Below are 17,270 nucleotides of genomic sequence, written 5' to 3'. Positions count from 1 at the left end.
ATATATATATATATATATATATATATATATATATTATATTTCAGATAATTTTCATTTCCATGTGTTGCAGCTTTATGTATGTACAACATACAACTTCAACATAAGAGGAATGTAGCACAGTATTGATTTGAAAGCAGTTATAAATAGCCTATGTGACTATAAAATTAGTTTTTGTTCAAATCAACAAATAATCGTGATCAAAATAATCGTGATTATCATTTTGGCCATAATCGTGTAGCCCTAGTCTTGATTTTTGCTGTAAAGCTTGGATGTCATGCTGCACAGCCCATGATATAAATCTAACATATTTATGTTGTTGAACGCCTTTACCAGTTTCCCAAATGCCCTGAGAAGTCCATGAAACGTGTAAATGTCACATAACATTAACCCTAATGTTAAACCCTTTTACCCTATATAAAAGACCTCTGACAGAATGAATAAATGTGTCTTCAGGCCTGGTTTGTGGTACTTGACATAATGAGAGTATCTAATAGGCTGGTCCATAACATTATGTATCATTAACCCTTAGATTTTAGGTCAGAACATGGGAGGTAACTCCTTGGCCAGTGAACCTCAGTGATTACAGAAGTGGAGTGGCTCACCAGAGCCCTCTGCTGTTCCAGAGGGGTCCTTTTTAGGCCAGGGACCCCTTAGCTTTAAAAGAGATGCAACCGAGACCTCTACTACAAACAGTACGCCATAAAATGTCATTGTATATTAAACTGGTCTACAATAACGTGTTAAACATATGTGTAAAGGCTATACATAATATGGTCCATACAATACTGAGCTTTCAAAATAACATAATAACTTATACACCATGTTTTATTGTTAAAATGGGCCAGAGTGAATCTTCCGAACTTAGCAATAAGAAGTAGCTGAAAAAAAATGTATCTTTACTGATAACATTTTGGTTTCATGTTGATGTATATTTTCAAACTTATTTGAATAATTGTTGTTTTCAAACCATTGGGCAATAATTTGCAGCTACTCTGAGGACGCCCTAGGGGTCCCAAACACCCTGTTTAGAGATTAAACAAGATCTCATGATGTACTTCAGATGCGGTTTCACAATTTATCGGGACATCATTTCTTAACAAATGTATATTTCATTCAAACCATATTTTTGTCATGCAGACAGTAACAAAATGTTTATTAGCTACTGGTAAAAGACAGCTTTGTTTGAACAAAAACGGCATAAAACAGGGTATTCAAGAATAATAAGAATTAATTTCAATTAAAATGAAAATCAATGGAAACAAAAGCAGAGTTGTATATCATTTATTGCAACGTTGATTACATACAAACTATAAAAAACAATGTTAATGAAATAGCATTTACAGTATGTACACAGAGTACGTGGAACACACTGTATCTGTACACTCAAAAGGTGACTGATCTTTGGTGTGTAGAAGGAATAACTGAATTACTGCTTAAGTATACTGGAGCTGCTTGTACCTGGAAAACCTGCAATAAAATTGTAGTTAATTCCTATATACATTCAAAAGCTATTATCTATTTCAAAATGTTCATATTAAATAGATGTGATGGATCTTGTAACCTCGGTGCTTGTAATTTATAGTAGTAGGGGTAGTAATAGCTCAAGAAGTACAGAGACAGGATGTGGTAAGCCTAGCTTGGCATGGAGACTGGAAATAGGGGGTAACAGCTAGCCTGGCTCTGCCCAGAGTAACGAAGCGCACCTCTTATTAAGCTGTAGTATCCCTATACAAGGTGAATTGTGGAAGATCTGTAAGTGTGAGTGAGATCTTGGAGCCTACTTTGCTTCCACCAGTGTTGAATGAATGTGGATGTGGATGACAAGTTGTTGGTAATGTAGCAATGTGCTATTAATAGCAAATGCACTACATTTACCATTATACTGTCTATTATGTTTTCAATCTAGAAAGAAAAGCTGTGTTTAAAATGTGGAACATGATGGTTAAATGTTAAGTTAGTGAGACCACACCATGGTCACTCGCCAAATTATTCAAAAACAATTCATAATATATTCATGTATATTTTAATGCATTTTACAATCAAAATCTAAAGTTTATTCAAACCATAACTCTGTTTCCCTGGTTATACCTGAGGGTTTGACAATATTACGGTACAATATTTCACATCACAAAAGGATCTTATGTAATGCAAAACCTTAGATAGGACTTGCCACCCTTAGCAACGGGAGATATTTATTGTCTGCTCAGCTCGTAGAACCCTTCACCTCAGAAGCTAGGAGCCAGAGAGCTAACGCTATGCTAGCAAGATTTAGAGTCAATAACAATTATGTACAGCTGGCATCCATAAAATATAATGTGACACTGTGTTTACACCAAAACAAGCTAGCTATTAGCCATGTCCTGATCTGTATACGTTAGTAGTGAGCTGGATGTGAGATAACGTTATTTGCTTGGAAACAAAGTCAGTCCAGAGTGTAACACACTACCTGTAGCGTGTGTGTTAGCGCCATCTTGTGGTGTTCAATGGACAAGGCTCTAAAGCACCACACAGTGTTGGAAAGAAAGAATTCACATTTTCCTTTTCTTCTATATAGCACATTCATTTAGAATGGTAAACAGTCAGTTTAGTAGGTGTCCTATATCACTTTTTAATGGACACCCTGTGGCCAATCAGAATTAAGTATTCAGCCAGACCAGACCATGGTATAATAGTGAGGAAGATCATCTCCATGGAGCAGTGTCTGCCACTTATCTCTCTATAAAGATTAGCATTATAAAATCCTTCCAGTCAACATATTAGATATATAACATAATCCTGCATAGTGTATTCAGTGATATAGATAGCTGGATATTCCACATTCCTGTTCTTTAGAGAAAGTTGAACTGCTGAACTTTATTTGGCATGTACAACTTTGTACTTGTTCACATTCAATCCATTGTTTTACTAACTATTGTCAATTCTAAATATTAGATGAAATTAATAGGCAAAGGACTACTGAAATCTTTCCAGAACAATGTATCAAAAATGAATAACTAGATTTATCACCTGTAGAACTGATCCCAATACAATTATTTATGTATATATTATTTATTGAAGTTTGTGATTTGCACGAGAAGGCCACACAGACCTGGGGCCTGTTGCACGAAAGTAGAATAAAGATATCCAGGATAAGTGAACAAGCCCAGCTGGACTTAGTGCGATCCGCTCATCGCGGCTTTATTTGTTGCACGTTTGCCGAGGCAGTATGAACAGGAGAAGCTAGGTCAAAACAGGTGTAAATAGCTGGGATAAGTGCACGTTCACGGCTTTCTCAAATAGACCACGGTATCGATCCCAGATTTACTGATGAAGAATTGAGAAGACTCATGCGCTTTGTTTCCCCCAATGAGCAGCAGCTTCTAATGGAAAGGAACGAGGAGGGGAAGAATATGCAAAAAGAGAAATACGGCTTAAACTGAGAGAATGAGCCCAACATAGTGGACGCGACTGAATGTGTATGGATGTAAAAATATCTCCTTAGGCTATAGTCACTCGAAATTTTTAGAGTTGTAAGCTACACTGTGTTTTAATTGCTTTACAAATGCTAGTTTCATATTTCTGTTTTTTTGATAAATATGCTGGTTTTACTGTAAAGTGTCTTTGACTAGCCTACCATGGAAAGCACTATATAAATAAAATGTATTATTATTTAGCCTACCATGTAGCACTAAATAAATAAAATTTATATTATTTAGCCTTTGCCTTAAAAGTGAGCAGATGAAATAATGTTCCTGGGGAAATGGACCCTAATTAAGGACTAGGCTTAATTTCAAACCCTTATTGTCACCGTGAGAACATGTTTTACAACCATATGCACAAATCTCTATAAGCTATATCTAATTTTTGAACAATTAATGTTCATTCCAAACAATCAGAAAGGGAAAACAACTAGAAAAAGAAGTAAGTGACTTCAATACACGCTGTGAGCATATGTAAAATGATATTCATGGTTTATTCTTCTGACAAGTGACCGCACCAAAACAAAAAGATGAAGATGCATTGTGGTGTTCCCGGTGTGATGAATGTAAACTACACTACATACGTCCTGTATAAAGGCCACGTTATTGTTCCAGGGATGGGAGACTAATAGAGAAGGTTATGCAACCATTGTAAGTTATAATAAAAAAACATTAGGCCTACATATTAAGGAGTCACACAAACTGTCCTTTATTAGAGAAGGTTAACCAACAAGAAAATGAAATCTTGAATCTTTTGATCTCTGACCAGTCTGCAATTATTATCATCTGGGAATAACTCTACATTAATATCGTCACACTTAATCTTCGGAGCGCGTCCTGTAACCCGAAGCTGAGACCACAGAGGCTGCGCTGATCATCTCTACTTTTACAGAGAGAGTGGAAACTGACCAGACAGCCTCTACACACTACCGTCCCACCGGGAAAAGTCCCACTCCGCATCAGGGTGCCAGTGCAACCATTTCTAACCATCTAAACAACTGTAGTAGGGTTTAAATCCAACTCGCGACAACAATAGTGACAAGTAGCTTAATGCATGTTAATAAAAATAAAGCAGAACACATGCAGAAGACAACGGAATAACTGTTAAACACGTTTATTTCAGATCAGACGGCAGCTGATTTGACATATGAGAATCCAGGATTAATCTTAGCCTGGCTGTTAGCCTGGCTGTTAGCCTGCTCTGGACCAGGCTAGCCGCAAAGATTAAATCTCCATGGTTACTTGGCTGGGTTTAATTTAATCTGGTTTCGTGCAACCAAGTCCAAGCTAAATTCATCCAGGATAACTTGAATATCCCAGCTTAATCCCTTATCCTGGTTTCGTGCAACAGGCCCCAGGAGACTTGGAGAAGATATTACAGCCACTTGATATATTTTTGTGTTTGTGATGTCGCTTCATGACACCGAACAACATAAGCAAAACCTATACCTGTAGAAGTAATAAAAAAAAAAGAAAGAATACAGATTTGGCATGGATCGCATGAGCCTTATTATAACATTATGAATACAAAGAATGCAACAAGAAAAGAAGTGAAAATAGACTGTTTTGAATGACTAAAGTGTTAATGGAAGGTGTTTGCATTGGCTCGTATCATCATGGTCACTTTTTTCAGGGAATAAGCTCCTCCTCTGAACTCGGCCCAGTAGACCCCGTCCTGGTAGCGGCTGCGGTAATGCCCACCACGGTACCACACGCCGTTCAGGTTGGAATGGGCACAGGCATTATACCACCATCCTCCCTTCTGGTAGTGGGCACAGTTACCTGGAGATACAAGGAATCCAATCAGACTAACTAATATTCTAGAACTGGTCTTTTGCTGGTTCAGCGGTTAGGGTAAGGCTTGATCATTGCACCTGCATTATACAGAACGGTAAAGCTCTCAGCATGCCGTCTCCTCGCCGGCTGTGTCTACTGTCCGTATCAGGTGGTTCGGGTTGTGGTAGAGCTTTGGTTCTCGGCCCGACCCGGGCTGTAATTTCTACCTCTGGATGTGAATCGGGGCAGGTTAGCGATCTTAAAGTTGGTGGAATGTCATGAAAAGTATACTGGCTGTGTCCCACTGTGTGACCGCCGTCATCTGGAAAACTAGTACATTTACACCCATGGATTACTTATTTTATTTCATGTTTTACAGTTCTATTTTTTATTGGGCTGAGGCCCAAAACTGCTACGGTTGTTGTGACTTTGATCAGGTTTTGACAGAAACTTTGCTTGTTCATGTTAACAACAGGAGTATTCGGGTTCTATCTAGTTTATGGGTGCACATGCATGTTTGAGGAGCCAAAGGAAAGAGGCATGCAATTGCCCATACCTCATTAGCGCAATGTTTCTATGAATCCCCACTGCAGATCTCCACGGTTTTCTTTTCTCTAATCAGGCATGAACACTGGCACACTAACACAGGGAACTCTTAATTGTTATGCTCAGTTTCAGTTTTTTATACATGCACTTTGGATAAATGAATACATGAACTCTTTCAAGTAAAAAGGCATTTTAATCATGCATGCCAGTACAAGATACATAGTAATGGGGAACTTGCAGAGTTGCCAACTTAATCCAGCCAGTTTTATTTAGGTAAATCAAAGAGCAGCAGTTAAGTATTTTCAGGCTTTCATGAGCGCTATGGCAAACTCATTTGGATCATTGGAATTTGCCAGACATTACTCGGGTGGCTCTAAATGAATCTTGGTGTACAGAGGAACAGCAGAACATGGGCATTTGGACTTGTTATGAATGAGCAGATATTGCATTTGGCTAAGCTCACTGGTTTATTGTTATTCGATATTAACGTGCTTAATTGCTGCTATAAGCTTCCAAAATTATTTAAACAAAAACATTGTATTCTGCACAACCAACAATACCCATAACATATGTAGGCTATGACTGTTTTCAAAAACTGTTTTGCAAAAGGCATATGAATTGCAAAGTTTAATCATAATTAAAGCTGCAAGTAGCGTTGGACGGGCCCTTGCTAACCTGCGTGCGTTGGGGTTACCGGCAGACTTTGCTCCTTGCAGCCGAGTATTTGTGCGTCACTCAGACACTGAAAATTGTCACCAATGGAAAGGGAACTCCCTGCTGAGTTCAATGACACCTCACTCAAAACGCTACCTTAAATAGGTCACCAGTAATGAAAGGGGGCGTGGCTTAAGCATAGGCGGCGGGCAAAACCACCACCATAAAAAAAGAACTCTCTGCTGAGTTCAATGACACCTCACAAAAGACTGTACGTTTACAGTTCCAATGCTATGAAAGGGGGCGTGGACGGATTGAGCGGGCGTGGTTAAAGTATAGGGGCCAGCTCAGTATCACATGAAGACCACACATAAGTTTCATGTAAATTGGATTCGTCAAATAAGGCTGATTTCCTGTTGCCAGTTGGTGGCGCTATCTCTAAAAGTCCATATTGGCCTGTAGCTGTCCTCAGGTCTGGATTCTTGGTGATTGTGGGAACTTTCAAGCAGATACGACAATGTACACTGTAATTAGAGCCACTTTCTCCTTCTTCGCTAAACACTCAAAATGGCCGCCATGCCCCGCCCACACCATTTGAAGAAAAGTTTTTCTTTTAATACATTTTCATTGTTAAGGTGTTTAGATGACTCAGACTGAATTTGAAGTCGATCTGATGAAATCTCTAGAAGGAGTTTGTTAATGTATAGCACCTTGTCTTTTAGGCCTACCTCCTGTTGGGTTAAGGGGGGGGGCTCCAGTGGAGTTTTATGTCCGCCCTGCCATGCTACATATGTGTACCAAGTTTTGTGACTGTACGTTAAACGTACTGCAGGGGCTCAATGTTCTTAATATTGTAGGGGGCGCTAGCAAGCCATTTTTGTGCGCCTATTCCCGAAACCATTAAAATACTTACATTTTCATCCGACTTGATACGACCTCCAAATTTGTTGAGTTTTTGAATAGGTTAAGCCCCTCAAAAAGACAATTTATTTAGAAAAGTACAATAATAATTCCATCAGTTTCAATAGGGCCTTTGCCGCTTTTGGCGCTTGGGTCCTAATAATGAAAAATACTGCTTTACTGCTATTCAGGTAAAGCCTGACTCCAGACGCCACCGCGGGTGACCACCACACATCTCTGTTTTGGGTTAACGCTACCAAACATTGCCCTACACTGTACACTCATAGCCATGGCTCAGGTGGTAGAGTGGTCGGCGTTTGGTCCATGGCCTTGCAGTCTGTCTAGCACAAAGCCCCACGCAAGTGTCTTTGCTAGTTTAAGACTGACACAGTGTAAACAGCAATGCACCTATGCCTATCTTTGCACCCATGGGCTTACAGGGAGGTGTGTTCAATTGCATTCTGGTAGTATTGCTATCTTGAGGAAGCACGAAATGATTGCGCTGTTGACCAAAAAAAACTGGTCTAAAGTCAATTACGCAGCATTTCATTGTAATTTTGATAGCATATTAGTATAATGTGCCTAGGCTCGTGCACAGCGTGCTCATACTATGCTTGTTACACACACAGGGACACACTATGCTTGTTACACACAGGGACGCACGCTATACTTGTTACACACACACACACACACACACTAACACAAGGACACACACTATGCTTGTTACACACACAGGGACACACGCTACGCTTGATACACACGCATGGACACATTATGCTTGTTACACACACAGGGACAGATGCTATGCTTGATACACACACACAGGGACACACGGTATGCTTGATACACACGCAGGGACACACACTATGCTTGTTACACACACTATGCTTGTTACGCACACAGGGACACGGCAACACACACATGCAAAAGATTAGATATACAATTTTATGGTGCAAATCCTCCATAACAGTAAAGGTCCAACGCAACTGGCTGTTAAAGGGAATGGGAGAGGACCTCTGATTGGTTGATTGCATGTTACCCAGAACACAGATCTCAGAATAATGAAGAAACTAAGGAGCCATTCAGTATTTATGGAATGGACCACCAGAGGAAAAGAGGGAAGGGTCATGTCTTTTTATTCTTTGGTGAGAGGAGGATCACCCAACTTTTTTAGTCTGGGGCGGGGGGGTCCACCTACCTTTTGTACTGAAAACAGCAACATTTAAAAGTAGCTTGCTTGGTGCATATTTTTCCATGTAGCTCTGTCTTGGCCCCCTCATTGCTAGCAGATGAATCTAACCCAACAAATGTAAATGGATATATATGTTCCTATATAGAGCTTCTTGACTACTCAAAGCACTTTTCTATAGTACAGTAACTATTCACACACTGTGGCCGAGGCTGCCGTACAAGGGGCCACCTGCTCATCAGACAAACACTCAGGCACATTTACACACCGGTGGGGCAGCATTGTGGGCAGCTCAGGGTTCAGTGTCTTGTCCAAGGACACTTCAACCACCAACCTTCCGATTTGCAGGCAAACGCTCTGCCGAGGAGCCACAGCCTTCAAAAATTATATTGCACAATCCCCCTCACATGATGCACCACTCCTGACCCTTACCCCTCGTTCACAGGTAGTCCTAATGTGAACAAGGGGCTTTTTATCGGGGATGTGCACAGATTCACAAAATTGATCACTACGAGATGAGGATGGAAATACGGACCGCTAGCTGGAAGCACAAAAACCTAATAGCTTCCCTCCAGACCATGTTGGGTGAGGAAACAATAATGAAAAGAGTTTTTCTTTTATTGACGCTCCAAAATGACGAGGAATCTAGAGAGTGTTGGAGCAGTTGCTTGTACCCTATGAAGACAAGCCATGTGGTGTCTTGGATGTGGACTTGTCTTCTGTTGCACTGCATTCCACTCACCTGTGTAGACATCATGGTCTTTGTCCAGTGTGGTAAACTGCTTGCTGTTGTGCCAGGTAAGAGAGTCTCCAGCGTTGCCATGGTATTGACCCAATCGCAGCCTGTAGAAGTCGGCCTCAGACTCGACCCGGAAGCTGGCATACTCTGCAAAGGTCTTGCGTCCGGTCCAGTCTTCCAGAGTCACTAGCAGCTTGTAGGTGCCCTGCTTGGTCAGCCAATATATGCTTTCTAGGCCCAGCCAGTGTTCACCATCAATGTTTCCAAACCCTTGCTATAAAAAAGGGCATTAAATAAATCAGAAGTAATCCGTTTCAACAGTTCCTAACACATGATATAAAGCCACAGCAATTTTCTTATTTTAAAATGAACAAGACGTAAACTGTTTGTTATTCTCCTTGGATACAGCCATGAACTCAAATAACCAGCCGTGTTTCCCTTGTATCTTTGAAGACTGGTATGATGTCAGAATGAGAGGCCAAGAGAAGTGGCATAATTGCAGGACGTGTTGAAGATCCTTTCCACCACACTTATGGTGTCTAAATCACTGGTTTCAATTACATCACACATGGGTTCCATCAGGAGGGAGACCTAGTTCCTGCCAAGTGTCAGGGTGTTATTGGCTCAAAGTGCCTTGTTGACTCATTGAGGGTGTGTTGGGGAAAGATTGGCTTGGGGGACAACTTGGAAGTACTCTGTGTTTTAGTATTGAGTTTAAAGTAGTAAGAAGATCATCCATATTGGGGTGTCTTCCCTTTAAGCCACAGGATGTTAAACTTTGGCAACTAAATGTTTTGCCCTATGCACCAGTATTTAAGAAACGTTGGGTTCTGCTAATGATAGTAACATTGAAACACAGCATAGTTATAAAGTCCTTGGATCATAACCATCCAACACTAAGAGCATGCTTGGTTCACGTCAATTGATCTAAGCTCTTCTGTTGCAATCTCATAGTCTGGATGTTGTAGCGTTATTCTTTTAACTCACATCTTATACAATGGACAAAAGACACATTTCCACTGTGGGAGCTAAATAACCGTTTAATTATGTCATCAGGTATAGCTTTATAAGCTTCTCAGAACTGTCTAGAAGGCATGTAAAACCTTAGGATTTTATGCTCAGATCTTGAAATATTACCTTGTAAGTCTCCCAGTTTCTAAAGAAGTTCACAGAGCCATCCTGACGTCTCAGAATAACAGTCCAGCCACCAGGGTCGTGTCTCTGGTCACACCAAACCTGCATGAGTTGGTTGCTGTTGTCTGGTTTCAGGAGGTACATACCACTGGTAGTGTATCCGCCCTCCAGAGCATCAAGGCAGTCTTTGAAAGGACCTGGAAAAACAACTAATGCTGACTAACAAAGCTGTATAATGCATCATTATCTACAAACCTTTTATTACTGTCATCATTATTAGAATGCTAACAACCTGTTCAAGTAACAGGCACTGCAACTTCAAAAAGAATGGTGGAACATACGTATGAACAGAATTCCCCTGGAAAAGTGAAGTCATTGTTGACCAGTCATATGTATGCCAAATATGACAAATGCTTTCCAGTTTCTATGATGCTGACAGGAGCAGCTGTTCGTGTGTGTGTGTGTGTGTGTGTGTGTGTGTGTGTGTGTGTGTGTGTGTGTGTGGAGTTTCTGCTGTTCTGATATCCATGGGAAGCTTGTTTCCACCTTCATCAAGCCATGACAGCAAAAAGTTGTGATTGTTTTTGTGTGATAACTGGGCCCCTTTTCCTAGTGAGGGCCAACTGGCAGTAGCTTGAATCGGACTCATGCAGCCCTTGGGAGCTAGTACATTTTTGTAGGTTGGCATGCAACCTGCAAGTTTGCACAAGCAGGCATGCCAACCTGTGCCAAAATTGAGTTGCAGACTAATTGATTAGATTATTTTCAGCTCTAAATCATTTACTGACTAATCTTCGGTCTCAACTTAAAACATGGCACAAGCAATCAAGCCTGTTAATGCACTTTTCTCTTGCACCATACATTTTTTCAAATCCTTTAAATTGCAGCAGAAATGAGTCTTAATTTAATATAGGTGATTTGTTTGTGCCAACACTAAAGGTTTCCCTCCATGGTAGCTCAACTTGTATTGGTAGTGTGTGGCCCATAAAACCCAATGCCTCAGTCCTTGCTGCAGCCCTTGTCCTTTGCTGCATGTCGCAAATTGATTCTGGTTCCTAACGAGTCTTAGTTCGAATTATTTGAGTTGTGGCTTGAAAGAAACATTTTTAAATGATTCCTATTCACAACTCATTTCATACAGTGTATTGTACCAACAAACATGTATCATGCAGTGTTATTTGGTTGCTGTTATTAATTTATATGACTCATAATCACTTCATTTTTTTCATTAACTCTACTGTAACCTGCCAAAATGAAACCGGGTCCAACACAGCAGACATATATGATCAACCAGTTTCCCGATAATCATTTCATTGAAATAATCCAACAGTCCATAACAGTCTAGTAAGAGTGCCATGTGTAGCTGTTGTTTAGTTGAAAGTGATTAGCAGAACTTTCATAATTTCATATATTTTTATACGGGCATGCAATAGGAAGCTACTCTCTTTCTGTTTGTCTTATTTGGTTGCATGTTTTCTTACAAAAAGGATTTCACACAAATTATCAGAGCTGAATAATATTTGGCTGCAGTGTTATATTTGATCTAGTCTTGATTTGGGTGTTTTCAGTGCTCATTTACATTAAAAATGGGTTGTTAATCTGGTTCTTCAACAACATAGTCCCCTATAATTCAATAAAACTTAATAGTGGTACAGACCATGGTGGCTCAGACACAAAAGGTCAGATAGATTTTAATGTAATTGTGTGAGCCCGTGATTCTTGAGAATTCAGCTGTCGTGCAAGGTGAAGGTTAAATGGCAATTGTTAAATGAAATATTTTGCTCACAACGAAGCTGGACAATCAGTTTCTGGTACATTTCTCACAGTGGGAGACTTTAAAATGTATCATCATTTTAATTGTTTCAATTGAACCTTTATTAATACAGGTGATCTCACTGAGGCACAGGGTGTCATTTTTAGGAAAGACCAGTTATGGATAATACAAACATAAGCTGTAGCAGACAAACAAAGACTTATTATATATAATATTTAAACAAATGTGCCAAGTAGACTTACAACACTTAAGTACTAAAATGAGTTAAAAATCCCATAGTGGGATCAAGCTGGACCATGTATACAGGTTGAGGGGGCAGAAAAGAGACAGCCTTTTTGCCAAGCTAAAGCTTTTGCCCAGGCTTAGTAAGGTCTGTCAAACAAGTCATGATCTCATATCAAATATGATGATTTAAAAAAAACCTCTTCCTCAATTTGGATTTGTGAAAAGCTTGTTTAAACGTAATTTTTTCAACATTTTTATACTTTTGTGTCCTATATTGAAGTCAAACTGTCTCCTAGTCACCATTAATTAAAAGTACGGGTTATGTGGATATGGTCACATCAGTGAAGCTGCCAGATAGTCATGGTTAAGCTAAGTTTGAGCTTGAGCTTGATACGGATATTATAGGGACTTTTCTTTTTTGAAGAAGGCCACTGTGTGCATGTTCTCAGTGGGGTATGCCATAGTAGAGAAGATGTTTCCCAGCTTTGTGAAGTATTGGACAATGTATGGCCTGTGTCTGCTGCAACAATAGAGCTCAGAGGAAGACATGACTTTCTGTGTTGTCATCAACAGTTCTTACCAGAGGGCTGGCTTGTAAAGCTGTATGTAGCGCCTGGCATTGTGGCAGGTGGAGGTGGCAATGCTTTGGCGTTCTGGTCACTCTGTATCTCATTAGCCATGGGGTGGTTGGTGTGGCGGGTGAATGGGGGGGGGTGGTAGGGTGTGTAGCCTCCAGGAGACAATGCAGGCATCTTTAGAGGAGGCTGAGGGATGGCAGGAGGCTGTGATCGGCCCAGGCGGCTCCTGTCCTGCACCATACCATAGGAGTATCCCCCCCGCTTACAGTGCTCCTCCAACTGCACCAGGAGAGCACTCTGGTTATCCGCGAGGGCTGACAGCTGTTTGTACTTGTGTTCCAGGTCGTGATAGCGTGAGGTGAGCCTCCCCATCTCGTTTGTGTGATTGACCACGCGGGTCTCCAGCTGTGAAACCTCAAGAGCATTGTCTCGTTTGCGGATAATTTCATGCAGCAGCTGCATGTAGAGCTGTGTAACTCTGGAGTTCATGTTGCGGCTTTCTTTGCGCAGTAGCTTGACTTCATTGATGACCCCCCCATCTACCTCTACCAACTGCTGCAGTGCTTCAATCTGCTTTTGCTGCTTCTGCAGCTCACTGTTGAGCAGCTCCAGCTCCTGCTTATTGACCCGGTTCTCCAGCAGGGTCTCAGGCTCCTTGGAGTTCACACAGATGGCCCCCTTTATTTTCTGCTGAGGGACTATAAAGGTGTAAGAACATTTGTCTTTTTGGAAAACACTGTGGTCAACCACAGCACGTTTTTGGCGTTTTGGCGCATAGACAAACTCTCTCTCCAGGAACTCATTACTGTTTCCGATTTCCTGAGGGTATCCCTGGACACAGGACTGGGGTCCAGAGAGCAGCAGTAGCACCGGCAAAACCGCCACAGGGAGAATCATAACGCAGTCCTGCTGCAGCCGATACAATATGATGATTTCTGGAACAGAGGGGGAAGAGATTATCAGTAAATGTCTTATTCTCCCGCATTCACTGAAGTGTGTAGATTTGACTATATGTCAGTGGAGAACCCAGTCTGCAGTGAACTTCATACATGTTACTGATATACAAAGAACTGTTGAAAACCCAGCCATAACTGTAGAATTCCCAGCCATCTAGAGCATAGCAGATTTGTCAAGTGGCAGTAGATTTGCAGCAGATTTGCCACGTGGCAGTAAATGTGGGTAGGTTACAGTATTTCCATGAATAAACACTGCAGCGCCCCAACACCTGCGAAGTTTCAGTGCCAAAAGTGAATCATTCAGCAATACTTTCTCCCATTTTACTACACATGGTGAATCAAACAAGTATTGTTGAATATGTGGTGTCACCAATGAAGGCTTGATTTGATAAAACTAGCATTGAGGCATTAAGTGACATAACTCATTCCTAATGGTCTCACTTAAACTGTCAGCAAACCTGTTGAGGAAATGTTTTCATGAGAGTTCTGATATGAGGACATTCTGATGAAATTCAAATGCATGTAAAGTAGTGAAGCCCCAATTAATCATTATTGGTCAATATTTACTAAAAACTTGTGGTCTGGTGCTCTGCGTTAATCTCTCTTTAACTGCAGATATACTACCACACACTTATGTATAGTTAAACCTGATTGGCTGTTGATGTGAAGTGAAGTCCTCTTGCGGCCGCACCCAAACACCAGATTGTTACACATATAATGATAACTAGTCCTTCTGGTGCCTGTTCTTAACCACGTAGAGACCACCCGTCTTTCTAGGGAGTCTCTCCACTGTCATTTCATTTCATGTCTATAACCTTTGGAGAAGCTCGGTTTCACCTCTCAAAAGCTTGACATCTTTTATACTGAACACATCTGCATTGCCTGTTTGTCGCTTAAAATGTTTTCAGGAACACATTGCGGTTAACTATTTTTGTAAAACAAGATCGTATTCCAAATGAGCCGACATTATGGTCTGTTCAGACGCGCTATCAATTTCACTTGATTTCTTGCAGAGCAAGTGGTCGGAGCAGAGCAGAGTTTTTTAGTAGCAGAGATATCATGCTAATGTGAATACACAGCACATAATACCAACAGTACAGTAAGCTGCAGCAGAAACAGTTAACACCAGACTGGTGAATCTTAAAAGTGGTGATACTGTGCTAATTATGCTTTGAAACAAAAGTTTGACTTGGTTACATTCACAAAAGACCTGAGGTTTCATTTTGGTAAAAGTTACGCTGTGTCCTTAAGTGCCATTGGGCTTCATCAGCACTGCTTGTTACCCTAGTTTGATCTCATGAAGTGAAAACATTAGTTATCTTTCCTAAAAGATATGATTAAGAAGTCGAGCCCAAGGGATATATTGGCGGGCCGATGTTATCGGCCAATATTAGGCATCTATCGGTATCGGCATTGGCTGTATGGACTATTGGTATCGGCATTCATAATGGCCGATAAAAATATTGATTCATCTGAATCATGTACAATGACAAATAAAAGATTCTGATAAATTAACATTTATAAAATAAAAACTGACGGTTAAGCATGTTCTGAGTTTTGGCGTTACTTTATCCCCCAGAGGACGCATACAACGTCCCTGTTAGTGATGGCGTTGCATAGTCTGTCCACCAGAGGGCGCTCTACAACGTCCCTCTTAGTGATGGGGTTGCATAGTCTGTCAACCAGAACATTCTTGTGGGTTTTTGTTCAAAGGACTTTAAGTTTAATATCTTAAGTTTGCATTTTTATGTTATTTATCAGAACTTTAATATATTTTTATGTTCTCTTGTGACAAAGCCAATTACCATCATATTTTAGTGTGAACTCATAAATAACTACAAATAACTAATGTTAGGGAAATCTGTTTTTGTTTTTAATGAGTTTCTAGATATTCTATCGGCCAATGTATTAGAACACTGGATTTTTAAATAACTTAAGATTCATATCGGTATTGGCCTTCAAATCCTTTATCAGTTGCGCTCTACTAAGAAGGATTGCCTGTATACAGTCTTGACTCGAAGCTCTTTTATTGGCAAGTCATGTTCTGATAATGTTTCTGTTTGTCTCTGGGAAAAATATCATCACAGCATTGGAATGTTCAGTGAGACATTTTCTATGGATGGGTCAGGCTTACGGACTAATTACAGGGAGTTCTGGCCAGTGGTCGTCAGAACCGGATAAAGGAAAAATAACACAGCACAATAACACACGTCTCTGTAGTACATGAAGTGAGGAGGAGACCAAATGTTTAGTTGGCATCTAGCCCCATGACTTAATAAAAAGTCGATTGGAATTAATTCAGACACCGGGATGAGAGAGAGAGAGGACGGGAGAGCAGTGCCATCTGAAGTTACGTGAAATACCTACAGTATGCATTCTCAACTGAAGGTCTCTTATGTCTGTGTGGTCAGTGGCCCCCATAGCCTAAGCCCAGAGCAAGATCACCAGCTGTCTGTAGCAGCCTATACGAGCACCCAGACATCAGGAGTGAAGCATTGATCTGTCTCCCTCCCTGTCACCCGCTTCCCTCTTCCCTCTTTCTGTCTTTGTCACTTGAACTCATCAACTGTCACACGCACACATGCTCACCACAATCACACGTCTGCCTCTGGACACAAAGGCAAGAAGAGCTTTTTAAATCACGGGGGGGTTGGCTGACTAATGGATAACCTAAAGAAGTACCTAGTCAAATGATTGCAGTTCATTTCCAGTCCCTGTGTCTGCCTGAAGCTGAAGGAACTGTTGAAGGAGAGCTATCCTTTCTTTTCATCCTCAACATGCTGCCTGAGGGCTCCCACTTATAGACCAATCAAACACCAGCGTGCTCCTGACTGTAATGTGCCATAGTTTGAGTCTTTACTTTACACAGTTGCACAATTCCATTGTCACCTAACTAACTTGTCGCTTTACATAAAGAAACCATCCAACCATTGTGCAAAGACATGAGCAGACCAGTGTTAGTTTCCAGTTAGCAGGCGGTGATGCACCAACAATGACCAGAGCTGGTAAACATGGATGTAAGACAGGTGTCACCTGATCAGTGTCAGTCCAACATGCTGCCAACAACTTTGCTTTTGGCGCTGGTAATGGCGACACGCAGCAGCAGTGTGTGAGAGCAGTGTGTGAGAGTGGTCTGTAGTCCGTGTATGGGAACTGTGTTTAATCTGGTTTTAAACCGTTATCTGGCTTTAAACTGTTTTATCTTACCAATTTACCTAAATCTAACCAACTTTTAACCGTGGTTCTTAACCTGTCCGGTGACCACATGACTCACCTGAATTTGACAGGCCTCTTTTTTCTGCTGACGCTGTCATGTCACTTCTTATACGGACTTCTTGTGT

The 17,270-nt window shown here is 40.9% G+C and overlaps 2 protein-coding genes across 4 annotated transcripts in view; one reads left to right on the top strand and one right to left on the bottom strand.

Moving 5' to 3' along the window:
* LOC117959254 (ras-specific guanine nucleotide-releasing factor RalGPS1-like) overlaps positions 1 to 17,270 on the top strand; it is an 86,430-nt gene that overhangs the window by 30,757 nt on the left and 38,403 nt on the right. The gene's annotated exons all lie outside the window — the stretch shown is intronic.
* Positions 5,026 to 17,270, bottom strand: part of LOC117959255 (angiopoietin-related protein 2-like) — a 14,041-nt gene continuing 1,796 nt past the window's right edge. Inside the window, exons 2-5 of one of the 2 annotated variants that reach the window (XM_034896264.1) lie at positions 12,976 to 13,908; positions 10,400 to 10,605; positions 9,266 to 9,536; positions 5,026 to 5,240 (exon numbers count right to left, since the gene is read on the bottom strand). In XM_034896264.1, the coding sequence (XP_034752155.1) occupies positions 5,041 to 5,240; positions 9,266 to 9,536; positions 10,400 to 10,605; positions 12,976 to 13,870 (1,572 nt within the window). In that variant the 5' untranslated portion in view covers positions 13,871 to 13,908 and the 3' untranslated portion in view covers positions 5,026 to 5,040. The remainder of the gene's footprint in view (positions 5,241 to 9,265; positions 9,537 to 10,399; positions 10,606 to 12,975; positions 13,909 to 17,270) is intronic. The other variant, XM_034896265.1, reaches the window with a different exon arrangement.

Source organism: Etheostoma cragini, chromosome 16 (assembly GCF_013103735.1).
Source record: "Etheostoma cragini isolate CJK2018 chromosome 16, CSU_Ecrag_1.0, whole genome shotgun sequence".
In the NCBI taxonomy this organism is placed as follows: Eukaryota; Metazoa; Chordata; class Actinopteri; order Perciformes; family Percidae; genus Etheostoma; species Etheostoma cragini.
This window is presented reverse-complemented; position numbering and strand designations above follow the sequence as displayed.